At 37.5% G+C, this 13,513-nt stretch overlaps 1 protein-coding gene across 2 annotated transcripts in view; it reads left to right on the plus strand.

Moving 5' to 3' along the window:
- The first annotated feature begins 1,797 nt into the window (after nucleotides 1-1,797).
- The window catches only part of ADSS2 (adenylosuccinate synthase 2), a 47,440-nt gene continuing 35,724 nt past the window's right edge, over nucleotides 1,798-13,513 (plus strand). For both annotated transcript variants that reach the window (XM_026669395.2, XM_087967126.1), the window contains exon 1: nucleotides 1,798-2,146. In XM_026669395.2, coding sequence (XP_026525180.2) covers nucleotides 1,805-2,146 — 342 coding nt within the window. In that variant the 5' untranslated portion in view covers nucleotides 1,798-1,804. The remainder of the gene's footprint in view (nucleotides 2,147-13,513) is intronic.

Below are 13,513 nucleotides of genomic sequence, written 5' to 3' on the forward strand. Positions count from 1 at the left end.
TAATTACTTAAAAATTAACAGTGCAACCAGGTAATGGAGCCCAGGATAGGCAATATACAGCTCTCCATACACTGTTAATTTCAGCTCCCACTGTACTTCAGTAATGGTATGCCTGAAAGAAATCATGTTCAACGAGATCTGAAAACCAAGAGACTGGCACCTTTGCTTTAAATAGTAAAAATGTATGGAATTCACCAAAAAGGGAGACTGATCTTGTGACTGTAAAAGGTAACTGACAAGTATTACTTATAAACAGAGTTTATCGAAGACATTAAGCCAAAATGTGATTTGTCCATTTGTGGTTTTACATGTCATGTGAACCAAGTTAATGTTATTAGTAAACTGACTTTTATGGTTTAGCTATATAAACCATTTAAATAGGGCTGTAAAGCACTGTGAAGCTGTATATAAGTCTAAGTCCTATTGCTATGTTCTTCATGTGGGCTCAAAGCTGTAGAGTTTACCAACATGACCCTTATTGGACAGTCATCAATTATGCTACCTTGCTCAACTACAGGCTAAGCAGCAACGTTAGCTCAAAAAGGGAGCTATTAACACCCCCAGATTGTTATTATCAAATTATGGTGCTCTTATTTTCCCCCCAAAAGGGTCCATTTGAGATTGCAGTAGAATGCAGCCATGTGCTTTTTCTCCAATGAGATACACGCTAGTAGTGTGTACCAGCAGTGCCCCTTGAGATTCTCTCAAGGCCAAAGTTTGCACAAAAGTACTCATGAACACAAATCTGGCATCAGGACTCAGAACAAGAACAAAGTAATTACATTTCAACTTCCTATGGCACTCTATTACAGAATTCAGAGGAAAAAAACAAGTCTTGAATAGAACTGTTGGAAGAATTATCCTTCTGGTTTCAGTTCCAAGTGAGGAAAAAGACACTGGAAACATGAAGGCTGTTTGGAAACATGGTTTAATGGTGGACAGGACCACATGGCTTGGAGCTCCAAAGTGAAAAGGATGATCACATACTTCAAGATGCTGGGTGAAGGAAAAGAAGGGCTGATATGCTGAGTGCAATTGTTTTATATCCTGTTGGGATCTGAATTTGAGCTTGTATTCAGTCAGACTCCCATGGGGCCATGCAGGGGCAACTCTGTAGGCTGTCCCAGGCTTGGTTGAGCCTTGCTGGATGAAGATGTAATGAAAGGGCTTTGGGCAATTCCTGTTATAGATCTACCTGGGGTAGATCTTTGTTATGTAAAATAGACTGGTCTAGACCAGAGTAATGATCCATTAGCAAAGGTGGGGGTGCTGAGTTTCTGCCTCTCTGAGTTTCTACTTTTCTTTTTAGGGGAAATATTTTGCCTTTTTAGTATATCCTAAAATATTTCATTTTCCTAGGAAAGGGGTGGGTTTTAACTTCCAACAAACACTCGTTAACTGATTAAGCATTTGTAATTTTTCTGACACCGAACCTTCATCCGCACAAACAACCCTGCCCTCTCTTCCCAACAGAATCCTCCATCAGTCAAGTCATGCATGTAATGAAATGAATAACGAATTTGGAAAGATGCTACCAAACTACTCCTGCTATTTTACTAGCCTGAGCAGCTTTCCCAAAATGGAGCAACCGCTCCTCAGTCATCCCATCCAACCCGCTCCTTTCCACGTTCGGGCGCTACGAACAATTACGCTTCCCAGGATGACCCGCGGCGACGTTAGCCCAGGAGCACTCTGGGCAGCGTAGTTCCTTCTTCTATATATGGGCATGAAGCGGCATCCTTTTCACGTCATGCAGATGAGGAGGCGGGTCTCTTGATCCCGCATACAAGAGGGCTATCGAAGAATGACCAATAGGCGGCGGGCAGCGCAGTTGTCGGATGCGGCAACGGTGTACCTTCTGTATGAGAAGGCGGGGAAGAAGGCGCCTTCACCGGCTGAGCCGTTTCCTCCTTTCCTCCTCGCATGTGTCTTGCAAACGAGGAGGGAACATTCGCCTGCGGGAGCCATGTCTGAAAGCGGCTCCGCGTCCGCCACCGCCACCATCCCTATCCCTAATGGAGGGAGCGCCGCTCGGCATCCCGGCAACCTAGTCACTGTAGTCCTGGGAGCACAATGGGGCGACGAAGGGAAGGGGAAAGTGGTGGATCTGCTCGCGCAGGACGCGGACATCGTCTGCAGGTGCCAGGTGAGCGCCCCGATTGGGCCGAAAGGTGGGGGGGCGGAGTGTCACCTTGAGCCTTCTGGAGGCGAAACCTTTGCCGGCACGAGACAAAGGCGGCAACGGCGCGATCCAGAGGCACCTTTGGAGCCTTTCCCGCCTTAAATCGCGAGAGAGGCTGCCGAGCGCTGGGTCGGTTAATTGCGCCCCCCCACTCCATCTCTCCGTGCGCCTCTCTCGGGGCTTTGCTTGTCCTCCGTCCGCCCGGCTTTTCTCACCACGGAGGCTTCCCCGGCTACGTTTAGCCGAATCGCGCCAGTTGCCGGGTCGCCGCAATCTTCCGCTACCCCGGAGGTTTTCCTTGCGGAAGATGCCGCGGGCGTGTTTCCCACCACCCCCGACGACGCTGCTTTATGACGGGACCGGGATCGCGGCGACCTTCTCCCTAGGCGAGCCCGTTACGGCCATTTCCCGCCTGGGGAGGAGGGCAAGGGGTGGCTTTGGTCGCCCGCCGGAGTCCGTTGCCCCTTGTTCCTGCAGTGCAGCAGGCGCGCGATTTGGGCGAGGCAGAAAAAGCCTTTGCGGGACCAAGCGTAGGAAGAAGAGCGATGGTGACGGCTGAGGCCTTTGCTCGCCCGTTACCAGGCATCTGTGCCCGTCTCTCGCTCCCATCCTAAACTCGCCGATGAGCGAAGAATGAATATTTGGGTTCCGTTCTCGTTGTGCGTCGATTACATAGAGAGCAGCAGGTTTCCCTCCTATCTCAACAGGCAACCAGGGATCCAACACGTCTTTTTTTTTTTTCCTGATGCGAAAATATACCGAGATCCCAAACCTTCCTGTTTGTGATCTTTCTGATGTTTGTGATCTTCCTATCAGTTAGGTACACTGAGGTGCTGTGGAAGTGATATAAGAGCAGAGGGTGCAATCCATCAGGATCAACCTCAAAAGAGTTGTTAGGTATTTTGCAGGAATTGACCTAGTCCATGCATACATCAAATAAAATTACAAGTTGCAATTGAATTTACTTCTAGACTAAACTCTAGGTTAATATTCAAAGCTAAGCCTATCTCTGCCCAAGAAATTTGTAATTTTATCTTCACTGGGTTCTCCAGTTTTAAAAAATGATAAACGTATAGGAGGTGAACAGCCTGTTATAAATAGGTGAAAGACTATGCAAGTACTATGAATGTTGTGTCTAAGCTGTCATCTGTTTCAAACAGGCTGAGACTAGGAAAAGGTTGCTTAGTCATAAGCAATGCCATGAAATAGTTTCATGCTTTTTGTTTGTTTGTGTACATGTGCCTTTGAGTCAGAGTTGACTTCTGGTGAATGCTTGGATTAGTCCCTGTAGTTTTCTTGGCAAGGTTTTCTGGAAATGGTTTGCCCTTGCTTCTTCCTTGGGCTGAGAGAGAGTGACTAGCCCTAGCTGGCTTTGTGCCTAAGGCAGGACTAGAACTCACGATCTCTTAGTCTCTAGCCTGATGCCTCATCCTCTGCAGCAAACTTAGCTGTCTCTAAATTCCATGCTTAGAAGTTGAAAACTAGATTGCCTACAATATCTAGATTAATTTTAAAATCACAGAAACTGGGTAGGCTTCATTGTTTCCTCTGTATATTTTAGGACAAAACCTTGACACCCTTTTTTGTTTGTTTGTTTTTAAAGAAGAAACAAAAACAAAGCACATTGGCGTTTAGGAACACTGAAGTTTGTTTTGTTGGAGTCATCTACTTTATGGATATTTGGCAGTATGGTTGAAAAAAAAAATTCTCCTGTAATTTTACAGAATTGTAGCACTGAAAACTATGGACATTTTGGTAATAGAAACAAAGACCAGAAACCTAAAGGATCAGTTTGAATTATTATTTTCTTGTTTACAGCATCAAGATCAAGCAGGTAATAATGTGTAAAGAAAGGGCTTAGATATTGGTTCATGTAAGAGATTTTTAACACTTTTTTTGAAAGACATCTCAGAAACTTCCAGATCTGCCAGAGTTTTTTTGTGTTAATGGAGAAAAGGAAAGAAGATAATTATAATAATGAATCCAATTCAGGGACCTTGGCGTGGACAAATTTGTGAAATGCTTCAAAGATAAATCACTTGTATTGCTATTGACTGGAATGTTGCTTTCAGTACATTGCATACAAACTTATAAAGTACTTTTTGTTTATGAGATTGAAATATGAGATTGTTTTCAGTTTTTGAAATCTAAGGATGTGTATAAGCTTGTAGCTATCTGGTTTACCATATGCTGTGTTGACTTCTGATCTTTTTGACTTAATAGATATATAGGCAAAGAGGATTGTTTTGAGTGAAGCCAAGATATAGTGAAAAGATGTCTGCATGATGGACTGATACTGTCAACCTTGAAGGAAGCATTGATCTGCCCATTTTTGTATATGCCCTCTGGGACTAGAGGTTTTTTTTTCCCCTATCCTGATAATAAATCCCTCCCTTCATTTTTTTGAGGAAATTACATTAAAGTAGTACTGTATTTGTGTAGCTATAGATGTTCTTGAGGAGGCTTGATATAGGTTCAGACATGGTTTGGGATAAAATCAGGTAAGCCAAGTAGAGTACTTCCTGCAAGGTTGAGTCAGAGGAAATGTTACGTTATTGATCTTGCTTGGTCTCCATATCATCTGTTATGATCTCTGTAAATTACACAGACTGCACTAAAATTAATCTATTACTACTTGCAGGGCTATCTCAGAGAGCAGTTATTTGGCAACTGTCTGCATTCTGGCAACAATCTATAATGTGTTTCAAATCACTGCTTTGTCCCCACTATTATTTGACATCTATAATGAAGCTACTAGAGTTGGTTGTCAAGAGTTCAGGCTAAGTGTAATAATCAATATGCGAATAATACTCAGTGTCTTTCCTTGTATAGGAGAGACTATAATGTGTTCTGAAACAGGATAAGTGATGGGGTGGGATGTGAAGTAAGCATTTTGGATCTTGAGAATATGGGTGAGTTTAGGAATTCTAAATGGGGTTGCACTTCTTCAGAAAGTGATAAGTAGTTTGGGCATGTATTTGAAGTCATTGTCATTGGAAGCCTACGTGGCCTATGCAGACAGAGATTGCCTGTCATCAGCTTTGGTTAGGGTAGTAATTGTTGTTATAGCAACTTGGCCAGAGGCAGCCTAAGCTAATGTTTACACACCAGTACCCTTGTATTTGGATTATTATGCTGAATGCAGATTTTCCATTTGATCAAACTGTAGTCAAGTTGATGGAGGGGACACTTGCCTATACCGTAGTCATGTTATGCCTCATTTGAAGTAACTACACTGACTTCCAATTCGCTATTGAACCACGTTCAATGATTTTTTTATAATATATACATCACTAAATAACTTGGGATTGTTACAGACTTGGTTAATCATTAAGATCATTTGGGAGATCCTGCTCTTTGTTAGATATCTACCCTTACATCTTTTAGATGATTTTTAAATGCCCATCTCTTCACATTAGTCTTATTGGGGCAAACTGGATAGGAAACATGATCAGATGAATTAATTCTACTTCATTATAGAACTACATTGACTGAAGTTTGCAAGTCTGAAAATACACTCCCCCCAATCTTTTTTACTGTCTGAGAAACTCGGGAGGATCTCTTCTGGGTTCTTGCCACACCCACTATCCAGCTGTGGGCTATGATGTTTCTTATTTGATAGTTCCCTTTACCCTGTCTCCTAAGGTCATTTCCACATAGCAATACAGGTTTTCCTTTTGTGGATATTCTGTCTCTTGTCTCTGTCTGTCTGTCTGTCTGTCTGTCTGTCTGTCTCTCTCTCTCTCTCTCTCTCTCTCTCACACACACACACACACACAGAGTTTTATTACAAGGTTTTATTGTAAAACACTTTGAAATGCAGTTGTCTGGAAAGGGCTAGATAAATATATTTAGTATGTAATATATAAATTTTATAAATTTCTAAAATGTAATTTGTTCCTGCTAGTCTATATTTTATCCATTAGTGTATTACTGGGTTGATCAATCAAATCCTATTGTTAAAACATTTACTCGGTTACATACTTTTTTTCAATGTTTGCTCTTACATTTTCTTAGTGCTATTCGACACTTTTGGAATTATTTAATCAATTGCTAATTGATGAAAATTATTTTGGTATGGGAAGGCCAATATTTTTCTGTTGAGATATTGTGAACAATTTCTATTCAGGAATAGAATAGTTCTATTCTTATAGAAGTGATTTGTTCTTGCTTTCTCATGTTTTTCCAACTTCCCAATCTAGCCTATAACTGTCAGATTCCCAGCCATTCTGCCATGCAATTATTAATCAAAATTAAGTCTGCTTAGCCTCTGATATCAGCCAGGGTCACACATTTTAAAATGATTTCTGAATTTACAGCCTGATTTGAACATGGAACTTAAAGAACTTGGAAATTAGAGAAGGATTATATTTCTGTTCCAAAAATAATGTGTTATTCAAAGCAACATTTTACAGGGTTATTTGTCTTATTCAATTCTAGCAACTTCGTGATAGTATACCCTCTGAATGATGTAAATATGCTTTGTTAAAAGTTAGGAAACAATTGAGATGCCTATCCTTTTATTTAAATTCTTTAAAACAAATTTGAGAAGGAAATAATATGCCATGTCTACGATCCTTGGAGTTTTTTAAAAATTTTTTTATTGGTTTTTAAAAACAAACATAAACAAACAAAACATAAAAACATCAAGCTATCTTCCATATGTGTACATACAGTGTGCCGGTTGGTTTATAAATTGTTTTGTGCTTCCATTTTGTAGTCTTCAATTACAATTACATTGCATATAATCTCATATTTTCAATCAAAAATTAAATACCTTAGTATCATTATTAATCAATCATTTGACTATACTTTTATTCATTCATGTTTTACAAGATAATCATAATTTACTTAGTTTATTTTATAACAGTTCATATTATCATCCCAAATCTATCCTAAAATCATTTTGTAGATATAATAAGAAAGAAGTACATCTTTATATATTTATTATTTTCTAAAAGTCTACATATTTCATTACTGTATTTTATTGCCTAACCATTGATAGAAAAGATCCCAAATTTTATAAAATTGTTTATCCTCTTGTTCTCTAATTTCAAATGTCAATCTACTCATTTCAGCACATTCCAATATTTTCTTAATGATTTCCTCCTGTGATGGTATTTTCTCAGTTTTCCAGTTTTTAGCAAATACAATCCTAGCTGCTATTACTACATTTACAATCAGGTATTTCAAGTCTTTACTATATATTTCAGGTAAAATTCCCAATAAAAATATCTCTGGTTTCAAGTCTATATGTTTTTTTGTCATTTTTTCCAACCACATGTGGATTTTAGTCCAGTATTTTTTAGCATCCACACAAGTCCACCACATATGGTAATATGAGCCAGGTGTCTGATGACATTTCCAACACTTTTCGGATTTATTCTTGAACATTCTTGCTATTCTTGTCGGGGGAAAATGCCATCTGTAAAACATCTTATACACATTTTCTTTATATGCTATTGACATTGTCATTTTATAATTTTGAGACCACAATTTTTGCCATTTCTCTAAATTGATCCCATATCCAAAATTCTTCCCCCAAGCAATCATAGTTTCTTTAACTTGTTCTTCTTCTGATTTAATTTCTAATAAATATCCATATAGTTTTTTAATCACCTTTTCATCAGTACCTGTCAAAATCTTATCTAAATCAGTCAATTTATCATAGAAACCTTCCATTTTAGAATCTTTATCATACCTTGAATGTATGAAAACCAATTCATCTTTATACCTTGTTCCTCTAGTTTTTGAATAGATTTAAGTTCACCCCTTTCATTCAATATTTCACCATATCTAACTGTTTGTTCCTTTTTGTATATTATAGGATAAGAAAATGCTTCAATAGTCGATAACCAGACTGGAATTTTCAAATAACAGTGTCTTTTAATCTTCTCCCAGTTTAACCACAGAGACTCCCATATATAATGTCTTCTAAAATACCCCTGTGTTTTAGTTCCTTTATACCATAAAAAAGCATGCCACCCCAACAACAGATCATGTCCTTCTAATGTCAACAATCTAGTATTTCTTAGTGTTATCCATTCCTTAACCCACATCAGATTTGTAGCTTGGTAATACAACTCCCAATTAGGCAAACCAAATCCTCCTCTTATTCTAGCATCTTGCAAAAGTTTTAAGTTTGATATAATTATTCTCTTTTAATGTACGACATCTTGCTGTCAAATATATCCCCGAGTACTTGATCTTATTCATGACCTGAATTTTCAATAGGTCTGCCAGTTCTTCCTTTTGTCTTAATAGCATATTCTTTGTCAAGATCTTTGTCTTATCTTTATTTATTTTCAAACCAGCCGCCTTTCCATACGTCTCTATCTTTTCTATCAATTTTGATGCTGTTTCTAAAGGGTCTTCTAAGATGAAAACCAGATCATCTGCAAATGCTTGCAGCTTAAATTCTTCCTTTTTGACTTTCATTCCTTTTATATTCTTTTCATCTCTAATATTTCTGTTTAGCACTTCCAAAGTTAACACAAACAACAAAGGTGATAGTGGGCACCCTTGTCTTGTTCCTTTTCTTATATTGATAGATTCTGTCAGTTCTTCCTCTATCATTACCTTTGCCGTTTGCTTATAGTATATAGCTTCTATTGCTTGAATAAATTTTCTAGCAAAACCCATCTGTTCCAACAGTAATAACATGAATCGCCAATTCACATTATCAAATGCCTTCTGTGCATTTAGAAATATCAGAGCCATTTGTTTTTCAGGATGTGCCTCGTAGTATTCCAAAGTGTCCAAGATTACTCTCATATTGTCTTTGTCTCTTTGGCAGAAATCCATTTTGATCAGGATGAATAAAATTATTTAAATATTTTTTAAGTCTTTCTGCCAATATTGAAGCAAAAATTTTATAATCTGCATTTAGTAGAGAAATGGGTCTATAGTTCTTAATTTGTAATGGATCGGCCTCCTCTTTTGGAATAAGTGTAATATAGGCTTCTGACCATGATTTAGGTATCTTCTTCTTTAACATAACTTCATTCATAACTTCTAGCAATGGAAGATTCAACGATTCTTGTAATGTTTTGTAAAATTCTGTCGGAAGTCCATCTGGGCCTGGTGCCTTTCCATTATTTTGCTTCTTGAGTGCTTCAGTTAACTCCATCATCGTTATATTGCTTTCTAACATTGTTTCAGTCTCTTTAGGTATCTGAGGTAAATTAGCATTCTGTAAGTACTGTTTAACTCTTTCCTCATCAATATTCTCTTGCATATATAATTTCCCATAGAAGTCTCGAATGATTTCCTTCTTCTCTTTACTACCATAGCAAACTTGGCCTTGGTCATCTATTAATTGCAATATTTTCCTTGATTCTTTCTCCTTTCTCAATTTGTATGCTAACCATCTCCCTGGTTTGTTTGCGTCTTCAAAGTAGTTCTGTTTAGCACCTCTTAATTTTTTGTGCTAATTCTTCTTTTTCTATTTGACCCATTTTATGTTTAATTATATCCATTTTTAGCTTGATGTCCTTTTTCTGTGGCATTTTCTGTAGCTCTTTTTCAAGTCTTTTATGCTCATCCTCTAGGGCCTTAGAGTCTAGTCTTTTCATAGTATTCCTTTTCCTTGTATAGTCTATTATCAAGCCTCTAACATATGCCTTCATTGTATCCCATACGTTCTGAATTGATGTATCTTCTTTTTTGTTTTCTCTAAAGAAAAAAGCCAATTCTTTCTCCATCCACTGTGTGAAGTCTTTTTCCTTTAAAATAGTATTATTTAACGTCCATCTAGATCTTCTTTTTTGTCCTTTCCATTTAATTGTCATTGGATTGTGATCTGCCCAAGTACTTGTTTCAATATTTATTTCTTGAATATTAGTTATTAATTCTGTTGACATCCATATCATATCTATTCTGGACCATGATAAGTGTCTATTTGAATAGAAGGTGTATTGTTTAGGTTTAGCATTTTTCTCTCTCCATGTATCTTTTAAGTTTATTTCATCTACCATTTAAAAAAAAGATTTAGGGAGAGTCTTTCTGTTTTGCTTTATTGTTTTCTGTGCTGGATAGTCCAATTTATTGTCTACAATTCCATTAAAATCTCCCGTCATAACTATATTAGCATAGTCCAGTTCAATTATTTTCATATGTAATTTTTTGTAGAATTCTTCTTGCTTGTCATTCGGAGCATAGATTGCAATCAGGAGTGTTTTCGTATTATTGTCCATTATTTCCACCATTAGTATTCTTCCGTCGTCATCAGTATGAATCAATTTCACTGGAATGGTCTCTTTAATATATAATACCACTCCTCTTTTCTTACATTGTGTCAAGGAAGTAAATATTTTCCCTAATTTTGGCTGTATCAACAATTGTTCATATTGTTTTTTAATATGTACTTCTTGTAGACAAATTATATCAAATTTTAATGTCTCTAATTTATGAAAGGTTTTCCTTCTTTTAACGGCTGAGTTAAGTCCATTTATATTAATTGTAATCAATTTTTTCTCTTCCATGGTTATATTTTGGAGTTAAGTTTAGCAGCTCTCGTAGATCTTACTTCACGTTGTTCTTTGGCTTCCACCTTTCCACCTACTGCACCTTCTTCTTTTTCAGTCGTCATTTGGCAGTCCTCTTGGAATTCAATTAGTGAGATCTCTTTTTCTGCCTCTTCCTCTTTCCCTCCAAAAAATTCTGTATAGAATAATTCCGCTTTCTCAATTGAGTCAATTCTATGTCTCTGTTCTTGCCATGTGAACATTAAACCTTCTGGAATCAGCCATTTATAATTCACCTCTTTTTAAAGTAGCATTTTAGTCAGGAATCGGTATTCTCTTCTCATCTCTTTCACTCTTCTGGGTATTTGTTTCAAGACCACAATCTCCTTGTCTTTATATTTCAATGTTTTCTCTTTTGCCACTTGCAATATTTGCATTTTAATGGCTTTCTTTGTAAATCTGAACTTCTCTTGGTAAGCTATTTCTCATCGCATATCTTGTAAAAACTCGATAAACCTCATCTATTCCATCCATCATCTTCTCTTGAGTTATTTCCAAAGCTTCAGTCAGTATTTCTATCATTATCTCAACTAGGTTTTGTCCTTTTTCTTCCTCTACGTTTTGGAATCTGAGATAGAATTCTGATCTATCCATCTCTCATCTCAACATACCACTTTTATCTTGTTCAACCACCGTTAATCTATTATCAATATCTCCAATCTTCTTGACTCTTTGTTTATCTTCTTCAATTTTTTGGAATCTCTCATCATAATTCAACATCATTTGTTGGATGTTCTCCACTTTTTCATCGGTTTTCCCTGTTCTTTGTTCAATGTTCTCAGTTCTTTGTTCAATGTTCTCTGTTCTTTGTTCGATGTTCTCTATTCTCTTTTCAATATTCTCTGATCTTGCTTGAATATTTTGAATTCCTTGCATAATCATCTGCAGAGTCACTTTTTCTTGTTCTTTTTCTTGCTTTAACATTGTCTGTAATTGAACGTTGTCCTCCAGATGGTGGAGAGGAAGAAGTAGAAGTTGAAAAAGCAGGAGCTGTAAATTTCCTACTCATTTAAGCAATTCAAAATCTTCAGGTTCTTCTAAACCTTAATCCAATTGTGAAGTAACCAATTATAGTTCAAAATAAAAATAGTAGAAAAAAGAAGCCCAATAATAATGATAGAAAAAAAGAAGAAAAAAAAGGACAAAATTTCTTCAGGTTCTTGTATACCTTAATCCAATCAGTAGTTAGATGAAGAAAAAGGCTTGAAAAAGAAAAAAAAGGAAAAATTCTTCAGGTTCTTCAACACCTTAATCCAATTGAAAGGTCTCAAATAGAAAAGAGTGCATAAGAATAAACCAGAAAGGTAGATGAAAAAAACAAAAATACCAGGAAAGGGAAAAAAAAGGCTATTCCCTTAAAAAAAAAACATTAATACTAAAGCTTTCCCTTTAAAATAAAAAGCAAACGTAGAGATTGGACTTCAAAAGAAAAAAAGAAAAACAAAGAGAAGCTCCAACAAAGCCAAAAACCCAGATAGTTATTACAAGAAAAAAAAAGATAAAATGAAATACAATAAAGCTGGTGAGGAGGGATAGCACAACTTTGAAAAAGTAAAAAGAGCACACTGCACTTTGTTTAACTATCCAAGGCTCTTATTATAGCTCTCTTCTCCAAAAACCTATCACCTTTTCCCCCCTAGATTTCAACACCAGACTCCAGCTGTTGATAGAAACCCAGAAAAGTACCTGCAATAATACTCTCCCATGCTCTTCCCTCTATCTTATCAAATAGCAATGTCCTTGAAAAAGAGTCTCAGTTCTTTCTTTCTCAGCTTTGTCTGGTCACAGGGTAATAGAATATTTTCAAGCCTCTAGTTGGCAGTGTTACAAAGTTTCTTTGCTCTCACTTTCCCCCTCCTTTTCCAAGCAAGATATAATAAGAATTAATAAAAAAAAGAAAAAGATATTTTAAAAAAAGAAATAACTACAAGAGAGCCTCTAGCCTAAAATATTACAAAATCAAAAAGGAGAAAAAAAATAGATGTAAAAGAAAAACCCAGTCCAGTTTCAAAATATAAGATCGTGTATAGAAAATCCAGCAATGAGAAAAAACAACAACATTACTTTGACATTCCTGTTTAAAATCGCCGCTTAATCACTTCTGTCAAAACTTTTACAGATTCTTTCTTTTCCTTAGGGTGTCCTTTCAGAATTTAGAATAAAGAAAAAGTTCTCACCAAACCGGCACACTCTCTCTTTCTGTTCTCCTATGAGCTGTTCAGAGCATCCAGTAGTGGGAGGTGCTTCAGTCTCTGCATCCATAGGCTGATCTTTAATTGAGGAACGCTACTCCTCCTCCACGTGACTCCTCCATGCGTTCCCCAGTTTTTGCTCAGCCTCGTGCGAGACAGGCAGTGCTTTTCGACGTTCCTTGGCCGAGACAGGAATTTTAGTTCGTTTTCAACAGGTTTGATCGCATTTTCGCTCTTTTGTCCTTAGCCTTCATTCCAGTCCTTACCTATTCTGAGAGTTGCTGTTTAGGAGAAGCACCGTTTGCGCCCCTAAAGAAGGCGGCGGGAGGTCTTTGGTGTTGCTCTGCACCACCCCCACCCCCACAGCCAAAAAGTCTTACCTCTGCCTGTTTTGATTGCTGCATTGCCTTTCGTTCCATTTTTCTTTGCCAGCGGCTTGATTTCATTCCGTTTAAACGCAGCCGAGTCGTATCGCCTTTCCCCCCCTCCGAACGCCGTTCCTTTAGTGGGGAAGCTGATTTGAGTAAACTCCCCCTTTCTCTGCCGTTTTCCTTAATTACGAACTCTAGCTTTGTGGCAAGGCGGGAAGCAGCCACTGAGAAGCGCGCGAAGAA

Source organism: Notechis scutatus, chromosome 1 (genome assembly GCF_049901735.1).
Source record: "Notechis scutatus isolate UNSWTSFEM ecotype Mainland chromosome 1, rNotScu1.2, whole genome shotgun sequence".
Lineage (NCBI taxonomy): Eukaryota > Metazoa > Chordata > Lepidosauria > Squamata > Elapidae > Notechis > Notechis scutatus.